General features: G+C 37.8%; 1 protein-coding gene across 5 annotated transcripts in view; it reads left to right on the forward strand.

Annotated features, from left to right (window-relative positions):
- Positions 1-12,813, forward strand: part of Sema1a (semaphorin 1a) — a 220,096-nt gene that overhangs the window by 30,756 nt on the left and 176,527 nt on the right. For all 5 annotated transcript variants that reach the window (XM_066286315.1, XM_066286311.1, XM_066286312.1 and 2 more), the window contains one exon: positions 4,487-4,915. In XM_066286315.1, coding sequence (XP_066142412.1) covers positions 4,813-4,915 — 103 coding nt within the window. In that variant the 5' untranslated portion in view covers positions 4,487-4,812. The remainder of the gene's footprint in view (positions 1-4,486; positions 4,916-12,813) is intronic.

Raw genomic sequence — 12,813 nt, forward strand, 5'->3', positions numbered from 1 at the left:
GCACCATTTACCAGCACTTAAGCAATCAAATAATTGAAAACGAAATCCTGTGATTGGATATTTTGGATTTGACCGTATCTCCATTTGCTATCCATTAGATGTAATTAAATTATCTTGTTTAAAACCTTTTATCGGCTCATTACTGACGCTTTAAACTTAATTGATCTCAAAGAAAAGACAAATAAATTTAATCGATTTAGTACCATTGCAGTAAGAGATTCAATAAAGCTCCGATGGTACAATTCCACCAAATCTGTTTAGTGAATTAACGACTAATTTAAACTATGTCAAATTCTTTGATGATGCACCGAATTAGATTGAAAAAATTCGTCTATCTGTTGTCCATTTGGACATAATTTACTTATCTCGTTTAGGACCCTTTATCTAGTTATTACTGACACTTTAAAGCTGTTTAACATCGAACCGCAGACGTGGGGGCGTCGAAATGGGACAAATCAATTTTATTGAGTTAATCTATCAGTACCACTGCGTGTACCACCGCAGGAGAAAAGAAATGTTTGATTGAAGTGACGCCTGCTTTCTGTAAATTGAATTGTAACATTGTTCTGGTTTGATCTGATCGTCTGGTTGCTTTTCTTGGGACGATGGGTTGGTCTTGTATACCATGCTCAGTTCAGGCCATTTCAACCGGCGGAATCTTCGGAGAATTTATTAAGCATATATTTTCCGTTAAATTTTTCTTTGCATGAAAGTAACGTATTACTGGTCAAGAACGGAAACTTGACCCAAGGGAACGGAAGAACCATTGTCCGGCCTCTCTTGGTGTTGTTGCCCCTGTGGCTGCGAAGTAATACCGTAAAGCTTTGTAAAACGTCAATGTCTTTAAAGAAGTGTGATATTGTTTTGTAAAATCGAGTATTAAAAGCGAATAAAGTCGGCTATAAAAATATTATTTCTCACGCAACCGGAAATTTGCTTAGTGGGGCTCTCCATGCTCCTACTTGACTCGCCTTGCAAAAAATTACTTTCCGGCTTCGCAACCTAAAAAAGCTCAATTTCATCATTACTTTGTATATATATATATATATATATATATATATATATATATATATATATATGGTTTTTTTTTAAATAAATTGTAGCGATTTTTTAAACTTCTTCACTTTAATCTTGTTGGTTCATATCCCTGGCTAGCCTCTCGCCGAACGCTCTAAGCAAAACCCCATTAATTAGCTAATAAATCAGCTCATTACCAAACCCATAAATTGTAGCTGTATGAATTGTATACAACTACTTCAAGAAGTTTCCAATCTATACCATTCAGGCTATAACTGAAAGGGAGGAAAGTACTTTTTTCGCGCAAAATAGCTTTCCTAACTTCATTACGCCGCTTCTAGCAAACAAAAATGAATTTCCTATCAAAACAAAATTACACTCTATTACCAGAGCCGCTTCGGAAACTTCGCAGAGAAACAAGTAAAAACTTTTAAGGGGAAATTAGCTGAATATGCATGTCACGTGAACGGTTTAAAAATAAAATTAGATTAAAATAAAGTGAGCTTTTGTGGAAGTTCTCCGGATTTTGTTTTCGAGGATAATTACGTTGTGCACTCGTGTAAATGAACTCCAATTTTTCATTTTTTTTCCTCCAGCTTAAGGGCTCTGTATTTAATAAAGAGTGCTAATTCGTCAGCGTCAGGTTCTGCATAGAAGTAAAGCGTAGCTGCTCAAGGGTGATTCACTTAATGATACACACAATGTTTGACCGCATTCTGAGGATAATTAGCTGGCCATAGTTACTAAGTGCTTGCACACAATGTATCGGCTCTTTTGTTAACGAATCCCCTCTCTATATCCCTTTACAGGGCTCTGCGTCTCAATGGGATAGAGCTACTTAACTAAAATGTTCAATGGCAAAAAGTGTGTACATACTGCCGCCTATGTAAACCCAATATCCTAATATTGGATATTGTTACAATATTTGAGCGACAGGGCCGGAGTGGTGTGCTAGACAAACGGGGACTGGATAGGGCTGATTTCGCATACACCTCCAAGCCGCTTCTGTTCGAATATCTCCCCTTGATTTTCCTCAACTTCCCTACAAACGTTTTTGTGTCCGATATGGTTAGGCTGAGGAAGGAGAATAAAATTCCATGAAATATTGTGTTTTTTTAGGGTGAAAACAAACACAGCAAATACATTGATGTGGTGACATATTATGGGAAGGGATCGCGATTCTGAGAGTTGAATTGGGGAATAACTTTATAAAATGGTAGCACATATCGACGTTTATTGGTAAATCTCGAGAATGAATGGCTACGGCTGTGGCACGGTGTTTGCGATTTGACGGCATATTTCATCGTGGAATTTTTTATTTGTTGCGATATGTAATTAATTCTCGTTGTGGTATTTATGTTCTTGGGAATGATATTTATTTACCAGTTAATTGCATTCGTGTTGTCGTGATCGCAGTTTACACCTATTTAACATTGTGTGTCCAGTAATGAGGCTTATCAATCAGGGGAGAGTTTTTATGTCGCAGATATCTAATATGGGTGCGGTTTTTTGCAAATTTAATTCCCATTCATGTGCAGTAAATGGAAACTTAGTTGGAATAAAATTTTAACCTTGAATATGACACCACCTAGATTTGGAAACACCGTATATTTCAGCCTGACTACGTTTAACACGCTGTGATAGAGTCTTTAGCCCTCAACTACAGAACTGGTTTCTGTGGATTTAAGAAGAAAATTAAAACTCGAATTTCGACTCGAAATTGTTATTTACGTCGTAATCGTTTTTAAGCCTTCAAATGCTGTATGAATTTAATTTTGTTATGATTCGTATTTTACTACAAATATTTACCGAAGGGGACCCCCTTTGAAATTGTTATCATGTAGCTTCGATTTCCCTTGGCAAAACCTTTATTTTTATCGAAATCATTGTCGGCACTTAAGGGATCCAGTGAGTTCCTAATTATTCTGAAAATTAGTATTATATCACATCTCAAATAACATCATAAAATAAATTCCCATCAGAAACACTGCGTGAAGGAATTACCAATTAAGCAGGTAAAGCACCGGGGGGCACCCTATACTTACATACCTTCATGCCGTAATGGATTCTAGCGAACCATACAGTGAAACAGAATTTTTAACGGGGTTTGAGGAATTTGTTATTTATATAACAATTTTCTCCATTTATTAGGGTCGAGGATACTGTACTTTATTGCCGTAGAATACCATACAAACGAATATTTTATGACATTGAACTATGACCATAATGAATGATTTATTTCGGACTTTCATGCCAGGTGACACAGGGAATAGCGAACAGGAGATGTTTTTGGTTCAGTTTAATAAAAGTGTTCGAAATTGAAAAAGGTAAAAAAAGTAGGCACCTTTTTTTGTTTTTATAGAGGATTAGGTCAACGTACGCCTGAGGCATTAATATTGTGGCGTCCCAGGTAGTGTAAGGCTATGGCGAACCGATCCACTAAAATGATACCCTGTGCCTCTTTACACTCCGATTCCACAGGGTGGACCACCGCGAGGCATAACATCAGTCTGTAGGGTAAACGGCGCTCTCTCTTTGCTTGTTCTATTGACGTTCGCTATTCTCCCTTGTCTTTTTCATAATCAATTCTGTTACCTTCTTCTATCCTCATAATTGTACAGGGTACGCCCATGTAGGAATGGAAGCCATGTTTGTAACATGTCAAAAAACGAATAGTAAAAAATTATAGGAAAGAATGTACCTTCCTGCCACTTATTCTAAACGCTGCGCTACGCTGACGATGTGTTACTGATATTAGCCATGAAAGTTATAGTGATATTAAGAAATATTAGATTTTGACTTGATAAGAGGTTCAGTTGATAAACCATTCATATCACAGTCTGTATTTCAAATTGGAATACACTGGTGGAGTACTAGGTGGCCTAGTTCGTTCGATATGATTGACAACCAGACAAAATATAAACATTAATTCTGCCTCTGTGGGAAGAATAGATTATAATGCATCAGTTGTGTCAAATGAATAAACTCGTTGTCTTTGCATGCAGAATATTTAGATACTCCTATGGCAGTGCGTATTTGCTTATGTCAAAAGACCTGTATTTGAAGTTGCTAATAATGTTAACGGTCCAATCCCCGTAATTATCGAAGTTCGTTAACATCAATAGCGGTAACATTTACGGCTTTCAGTAACGCGCAGTATCAGAATAACATTCATGTTGAAGGAATGCTAAATTAAGCGTACCAAAATCTTTCTGCTATGCCTTCAATCAATAATAATGCAATTGGTTACGTTAGAAACATTTGTTGAAGCTACAAAGTTTACGAATTGTGACCCTCTGAAGAAATCGAAAATGAGACACCCCTGCATTGCGATCTCCAAAACTAATAACCCTACATCCTTAACCCCTTTTCACCCCAAAAAATATCAAATTCCGCCTCGCGCGGCACATGCAAATGATTTCTTTTCACTCCAGTGCATTTTCACTAACTCCCGCTTTCTCCGTTGCAGATTCCAGGCGCCACCATCGCCCTTCCCGAAACTGGAAGGGATAGTCAGCTGGCCTCGGCGTCGCGACGGCGTGCGTTCCAGTCGACGACAGGCGTTTGTTTGTTCCCGATCGACGTCACGGGTGTCGGTCCGGTGTCGTTAACCCGGAACATTTTTGTTTCTAACCCCCGAAAAAGTGATACTTTCCAACCGCGGGCTGTGGAAGTGATTGATGAAATTTAAATGCGTCACGACGCGTGATGAGGCGTAACCGGTGGTGAGTTTACTGTTCAGTGCGTTTCCAGTTTGACATGATTTGGGGATAGAAACAGTGCTGAGGTACCAATATGAAGGGCGCTTTTATGGTGGTTTTGACTGCGTGTCTGACAATGAAACAGTGCTGGGGTGCGTGGCAGGAGAACGTCAGGCCGAAGATGTATGTTCAATTAGGTGAGTTCAATTTCCGTTAGTAGTCATTCTTGGTATAGGAAGCCGTCTTCCGGGAACAGTGTTGTTTCTTAAGGAATTTTCCGTAATTTGAACGACATTCTCACTTGTTTGAAACCAAAAATGCTTCTCATAAAGGTCGACTGCTCGCTTATTTATTCAGATGCCTCTGTTACTTTCTCTGTGTATTTAGAGAAAACTATCCTATAACTTAGTATGTTCAGAGATATACTCATTCAATCTTTTAGAGTTAAGAACTTCTAACTTGTTGGAGAAAAAACTGACTAATTAATGATGTTTTGCGGCTAGGATTAATTAGTTACTATACCTTTTACAAAGGTTATATAGGAAACGTAAAACCGTCTTACCTACATTAACGTTAGTGCACCCGGTAGATATTGGTTTTCCCAAGTTGAACCGATACTGGAAACTGAAAGGAAGTTTACCTTTAAGATCGAATTTCTGGTTTTGTTGTTTCAGCATTTCGTATTATTTTCATAGGCCAGTTTTTCGATTCAGTGCACCTTCATCGGCCCTTCATTTTGGATAAAAAAGTCGTCTTTCTTGCGCAAACAGTGGAGGATTATTAGGGATTTGAGATGGGGAAAAAACAAGATTGATTGTTTACTTCGTGACTTGTGACAAATCCAAACAACAATCTTTAACATGTCAATAGACGTAAGTTTATAGCAGTGTTTACACAGCACAGTGCTTAAGAGTAATCAGAAAAATTATTAGAGCTATTAATAAAGTCCTATATCTTCCATTAATAAATTAAACCCTGGAAAAAACCAGCATTTTACTATTTACAGAGCAATAAATTGTGTGCTGTGGTCAATGAGTCGGTCGTTCAGTTTGTTGATGGTCACATAATGTAATAATAGGCTACCGCCACAGAAAAAGTGGATGCAAATAACATTTCCTACATTTAAAAATAAAGGGTGAAGTGAGGAGGGACCCTTATCTCCTTTTAGGACAGGGTATGATTAGGAACGTTCATTTGTTTCGCCTTAGTAATTAAATGTAGATCTCACTGCGAAATTTGAGGTGAAATTCGAATATAATGCGGGGACCGAAAGCAATTTTAAGACAAAACAATAAATTGTGCTTGTGTAATAGGGAAAAGCGTAATGAATGCTTTGCCTTTAGGATTATTGTAATTTACCTTTAAATAGGTCGGCAATGGGTTCTTCTCGGTTTTGGTGAAAATTGGGGGCTTGTCCGGTTTCAAAGAAGAGAAAAAAACCGACATTTAAAATGTAGTGTTCCAGCTGATGCCTTGGATCGAATCCAAATGAGAGCGTTCACAGAGAACACCATCAATTCGTTGAAAATTTTCAATTTAAACAAAATATGGGCGTCGCACTTACTTTAAACAACTTCATAGCACTTTTCCGCCAAATGTGAACGGTTGTCGAAGTGATTACCAGCGATGCTCTTATATAAATGTCACAATAAATTCGGGAAAGCTGCTGCACACAGTCACTTTTCATTAAACCAGAATGATTATTGGAATCGTCATTCAACTTAAGCATCAACTAATTCGGGACTGATACGTGTTGGACTCTAGTCGAAATTTCAAAAAATCTTTAAATGTTTCCCATTCTTCACATTCGTCATTCTTAGTCGGAATCTCTACAATACCTTTTCCAAATTCAGAGGGCGTCTCTGCCAGAGTTAGAGCTTTCTCTAGTATCGCCGCAGAGATTCGCCCTTAACGTCTTGCGGGCAACATTTCGCTGAAGATCCTTCACTTGCTCGTGCCATTTTTTCGTAAATAATGTTGAATGTCGTCGGTTCCGGATAAGCTGAAACTGCATTCGTACAAAGAGCGTGTTAGCATTTTTCTCCGTGAAAATCTCCTTTATATCATGTGCGCAGTGTTCGACGAGCTCGTGGACTCCTAAGCCTCGTTAGAAAATACTTGCTGATCATGTGGTTGACGATGGCGTTCCGTTTACGATTGAGGAGTTTGGGGCGCAGGATTTTTCGGGTTGTTTTTGGTCTGTTAAGGTATGGAGTTTTGGCTGGTGCTTTGGACAGAAACGGAACGCGATCAATTCGGTGAAAATTTTCAATTTAACCAAAATGTGCGACGCGCAGTTACTTTAAACAACTTCATAGCACTTCTCCGTTTAACTGAGATGGTCGTTGAAGTGATTACCGGCGACGCGCTTATATAAATGTCAAAATAAATTCGGGAATGCCGCTGCACACAGTCACTTTAGCCGACAATAAATTATTCCGCTTTACTACGCGCGGCAAACTTTCTTGATTTATACGTCACATAGGTGGTTTGTCAAATGAAAAAGTCAAAAGTGGGATGCGGAAGCGTGGCGTAATATAAACGCCTCTGTCATATATTATTTAAAACTAAAGGTCACAACGGGGGCTGTTCCTCTCGCTTCAAACCCTCTCGTGCGACCCCCATATTTTCACGAAGTAGCAGAAATTTAATATCTGCTGTAACAGCTATCAGAATCTTGAGGGAGAATTGCAATGACAACACTTCGGAATGAGAGACCTAATGGTCTTATCATTCGCGCCTTTGCGCGTACGCAAAACGACAGCTAATCATTCCGTGGCGCGTTTAATTTAATGCAAAACACCTTCCTCATCTCATTTACGAAATACTGACAAGGCGTCTCTGAAAATAATATTCTACAGACAAAATATCCTTGTACAAAACCGGCATATTAATTTTGAGCGCGCTCATTTGTATTCTTTTCGTGGACAAGACAGAGGAACGGTTGCTTCTCTGCTTACCTGGGATGCCCCAGTTCGTTTTAGTCCATTAGAGGCATTCTCCGAACAAAGGAAATTACAAGGGATTGTTTGGAGTAAGTGAAAAGAAAGATACCTATTGTAATTTTCAAGCGGAAGACCTCGGAGAAAACACGTAGACTTAGGATAGGACCGTGCGTTTTTTTATGAGAGGACGTGATCGTTTAATGTTTTGTTTCGATATATAAGAAGAATGTAGGAATATTTCCATGGAATAGCATGAGTCGGAAGCGAGTATGTGATCAAAATTTCCTGATGGGAAAAACGAAAGTGAGAGTTAGCATTCATAGAACGCCGCGATAATTCTAGAGGAAAATTCGATCTAATTCTGGAGAACGTCGTAAATATGTTCTATTCGTTTGAGGCGAATTGTTCACTTTTTCATTTATTTTTTGGGGATCGCGCCGCACACATCAGCGGGGGTTGTTGCAGCGGTGGAATTGCACATTATTCTCAGTTAAAACTAACTGAGGATATTACTTTTCCTTCACTAAGACTTCGCACGAGCATTCTTGTTAACGTCTCGTTGACAAAACCCTTATTGAAGAATAAATATCACTCCAGTTAGTTTTGACTTAGTATAGCATGCCATTCCAACGTTCTAATAGCTCCGGTCGGTATGCGAAGTGCTATCTCCTTCAACCCAAAAAGGCCGAGGAAGAACGTCTTAGACTAGTTGCTTTTCCGCCCTAACATCGAAGGTAGAATGATTTACAAAATGCTGGTCGGAACGCTGGGAAACGGTAAATAAGTTAGATTAATCTGTTTAAAAAAAATTTATAAAAATTAAAAATAGCTCTGTCTTAAGTTAGGACACTTAACTATGCGCTTTTTCACTAGTTTGACACTACCTGTCACATGTACTAAAGAGTGCGCACATAATGAGGGTCAAAATTACTGTGTGCACGTTTTCGTCTTTACAAATATAACTGTAGAGAACCCACGTGTAGCCCATAGAAACATCGTATTATTAATGTATTTTTATATGAGGATCTAATGACGTGACCTGTAGAAACCTACTAATGTACTTAACATTGATTTTTTCTTGGTAAGAAATATTTAGTAGTGCGTCGTTTTCATTATTTATGAATTAGGACAAAGGAGAGTACTTCTGAGTAAACCACAAAATAAAGTTTTCTTGGAAATTGGTCTTCATGGAAATAATATTTCAAACAAAAAAGTAATCCATTTTAATTGCATGCTACGAGCTCATATGTATCAAAACACATACACAACACCACACATGATTTTCGAGATTTCTTTTTGCAGACCAGACACGAAATTTCCTGTCGGATCTGTACACGTGGCCCGCCACATGTTTTTTTGTTGATCTATGCCACGTGTAATTTTTTCACACTGGCAAAAATGACCTGAGCACTACAAATTTTTTAAAAGACTCCTAGGATTCTTCGATTTAATTCGGGAATACACAGGGTCGTACAAGAACGAAATCCAAACAAGCTAACATTATTATTTCTTCATAACAATCGCTGTCGAATTTAGGAAATAATTCTAATATCACCTACGCCAATGACTTTAATGCTGATGTGATTTAGTCTCACTTTCCTTTATCGCTTTGGGTTTTGTAAACTCCATTATTGATTTTGCAGGGTCGTACGAGAGGTAATTCGAATAACCTAAAATGTTCCCTTAATTGCTATTCATAGATTTATCAGTCTTTGATAGCATGATAACCATTTTGATTTAGCGCACCCGGCGAGTCTCGATGTAACATTGACCCGATTTATTTAACGTGTCTCTTTATTTTCAGTTGGCATGCTATGAAGATCAACTTTCTCAAAAAAAGTTCAGCAATGGACAGGTTGAGACGTAAACAAAGCTACCAGATGTTTTATTAATACCGCATTTTATAGGCTTTTTATTACTTTTGAAGTTGCCACTGTTAACCTGGTTAATTTGATAACCGCAGCTATTTAACAGCTTTTATTTAGGCCAATTTTCGCTTTATTGGAGGAATTATTCGGTGTGGTAATACACAACTACGTTCAGTTAAACCACACTGTTGCAGTTAAAAATTGTTGAATGGGCATTGTGAACATGATGTTATTTGTTTATTAACATGGGCTTAGCAGTCATGTTAATATTACATCCTAAAGTGCAAGTTACAACCTAACTAGTGTTTCATTTGGCGTAATTGTTTGCTTTTCAATTTGTGTTTTTTGAGGGCACGTACACATTTTCATGGATTAAGTTTTGTTCATACAGTTTTTTTCTTTAATCGGGATTAACGGAAACCTTCAAACAAAGTTATCAATACTTGTTTCCTTTTCTGAGGTTTTTCATGATGACGTATTGATAACTCAAGGGCTGGAAATTTGGAACGCTTTGTATGGATATAGATGATTTCTTACGAATTGACATCATGGCAGCGACGTAAGAAAGCCTAACATAAGCAGCACTTAAAGAGCTTCAAGCACATATCCAAACGACCAGATTTCTAGGTATTGTTCCATTCCACCCTTTCACATGGTTACCCCCGGCACAAAGATTTCCAGTCGGCGTTTCCAAACAGTCCCCATAATGGGGGAAAAGGGAATTAGAATTAATTACTCACAGTGGAACACAATTCTTTATCGTCCAACACTTCCTGCTCTCGTCGTCTCTATGCGGCACCACTTGGGTAACGCATTTGAGTTATGCCCTCTATGCAACAATCTCCATTGTTTTTGTGTGAATTTTGGTCGCGTAAAGCTGAACTAGACTCACAAGTTTTATGACTTCAATGACAAACTCATGCACCAAACAAAGACAAACCTGTGACGTTAAATAAATGATCGGAACTTGAAACTGCATCCACTAAATTGCCCCTAATGTGGAAATTACGTTGCGCATGTAATTAGCCAACGAATGGTTATGTGGCCGTAATGTAAACCTCTCTGGGGATGACCGTATTTGATCGATGAATGATACGGGGATGGGTATTATGATAATGTAATGAATGTGACAAGCGCAGACGATCCTCAATGAAAATGAAAACATGGGGTTCTGATTGGGAATTGAATACTTCGAATTTACCACTCACAGGAAGAGTATCTTATTACTCATATCTATTGTTATCTTTATCAGTTTTCGAGTTATTTGACTCTTCATGGGGCAACATTTACTATCGCTACTTTCGCAGGTCTTGCGACGTTAAAATTCTTCTTTTTTATATTGAACTTCATATATATTATTCGATCAATTAAATTTGTCACTCTTTCGAGGAAATTACCCTATGGATGTTCCTGTACTCGTACCTTGTAATTTTCCAATAATTTCCCGATTCATAACAGTTAATGGGCGCTTTTAACTGGATACACTCCAACTCCTGGAAATTCGATTTTTTCGATTCCATAAATTATTAAATGACCTGAACTCTTTATAAATGCTTTATAGAGCAATTTCAGTATTCATGAAGCTAAGTTTCTTGGAACCTTGAAAAATACTGGAAAACTCTTTTCGCTGTATTTGGAGCGTTTAAATTCTAATTTCTTACATCCATCAAATCGCAAATCGATTCTAAAAGCAATACTTTTACATATGGACAACAAATACACACTGGCCATTATAATGTCTGCTGCTTGTCTAGGCATAATTAATTAGGTTACTAATGTGTACAACGATAATTAGTATTTGCTAATAGACAATAGGAACTAATGATATGCTAAATTGCTACTGCATGTCAATCACACCCATTAGCCCCCCGATGCTAATTGGATAAGCATGGCGAGTGGCGAGGGGGAGGGGGTGAGGTTTGGCTTAAGTTTCTTCTTGCAATTTCCAATTCTGACAAACCACTTTTTGAACATTCATTATCGTCGTATTCCGCGACATAAACCATGACAAAACCATTTCAGTCCTGAAATCCGTATATATCGATTTAGGTCCAATTTCCCATTCATAAATAACAATCCAATCTTGAATATACAACGAACGTGAAGGAAACAAATTTGTGTCACGTTCCGAGTGCTTCTGCTGCGAAATATTGCTCTTATGAGATATTTGAGCAAGATTAAAGCAATATTTTTTCGTTTTGCGCGAATATAAAAACTGAGCGAATAATCGAAAACACGATTGCCTGATTCGACTACAAACAGCCGTGATTTTGCCAGAAAATAGGAAAGTCGCGGCTGAATGGGGGACAAAGAGCGAGGCAATAAATTAGAGGGCTGTAAGTTATGCGGAAACAATCTTCACGGTCAGGAAAAAATTTCCATCTCTGCGAATGAACAAAACCCATCTATTTTTCCTCATCTGTGTGCCAAACAAAAGCTAAAAGCAATTCCAAATCTAATTTTTACTCTGACAAAGTTAAAACTTCAATGTCGAGTTTCAGCACGCATCGAACTCTAAAACATTAAATCAAGTTTCAAAACTTTCGCAACGTTATTCGGAATAAAGCGAAAGGAACTTAGGGTTAAAACTGATGGAATAGTAAAATAATATAGCTGTTCCCCATTGTACCAGGCTCTGAGACGGGGGTAAACCGTGCCCTCATTTTGCTTTAATCTTCTATCTATGGTTATTAGATTTCTACATAAAATGCACTCAGGATACTTCGCCATACACAATTTGGCGAAACCTTCAAAAAAACAAAAGTTTGCCATCTCAAAAGAGAAGTTCGGAGTGGGGAACATGCGCCATTTACCGAAAACTTTTTTACCAAGTTCGGAAACTTCGCAAATAAATCCGTTTCTTAAATTTGCTGCCGTCAGTTCTACAAGAAAAACAATTAGACTTTTTTAGGAATTTCGTCTGAAAGACACGCGACTTTACTGCTGAAGTGTAATTTAATTATGCAGTTACATGAAAATTATAATTGCAATAGGAGAAAGAGAAACTTTGAGTTGGGTGCGCGTAGGATGTTTGGAAAAAGGTGCGGGTAATCAGTTGGAAACTTCACGGTAATGAGATAGAACGAAATATAATAAAATTGACGAGAAATCAATTTTTTTTTATCAAACGTTTTCCGACCCGTTAGCTCCGGATGCTTCATCTAAATTTAGGATTTTAATTCGCAAATATACCATAACATTGTTAAGAATCTTCTAAGAAACCAAGCTTAAGTGAATAACTCAAAACGCTCAAAATCAATGGGAAATATAATGCAAACTTAA

The sequence above is a fragment of the Euwallacea fornicatus genome, chromosome 10 (assembly GCF_040115645.1).
Source record: "Euwallacea fornicatus isolate EFF26 chromosome 10, ASM4011564v1, whole genome shotgun sequence".
NCBI lineage: Eukaryota > Metazoa > Arthropoda > Insecta > Coleoptera > Curculionidae > Euwallacea > Euwallacea fornicatus.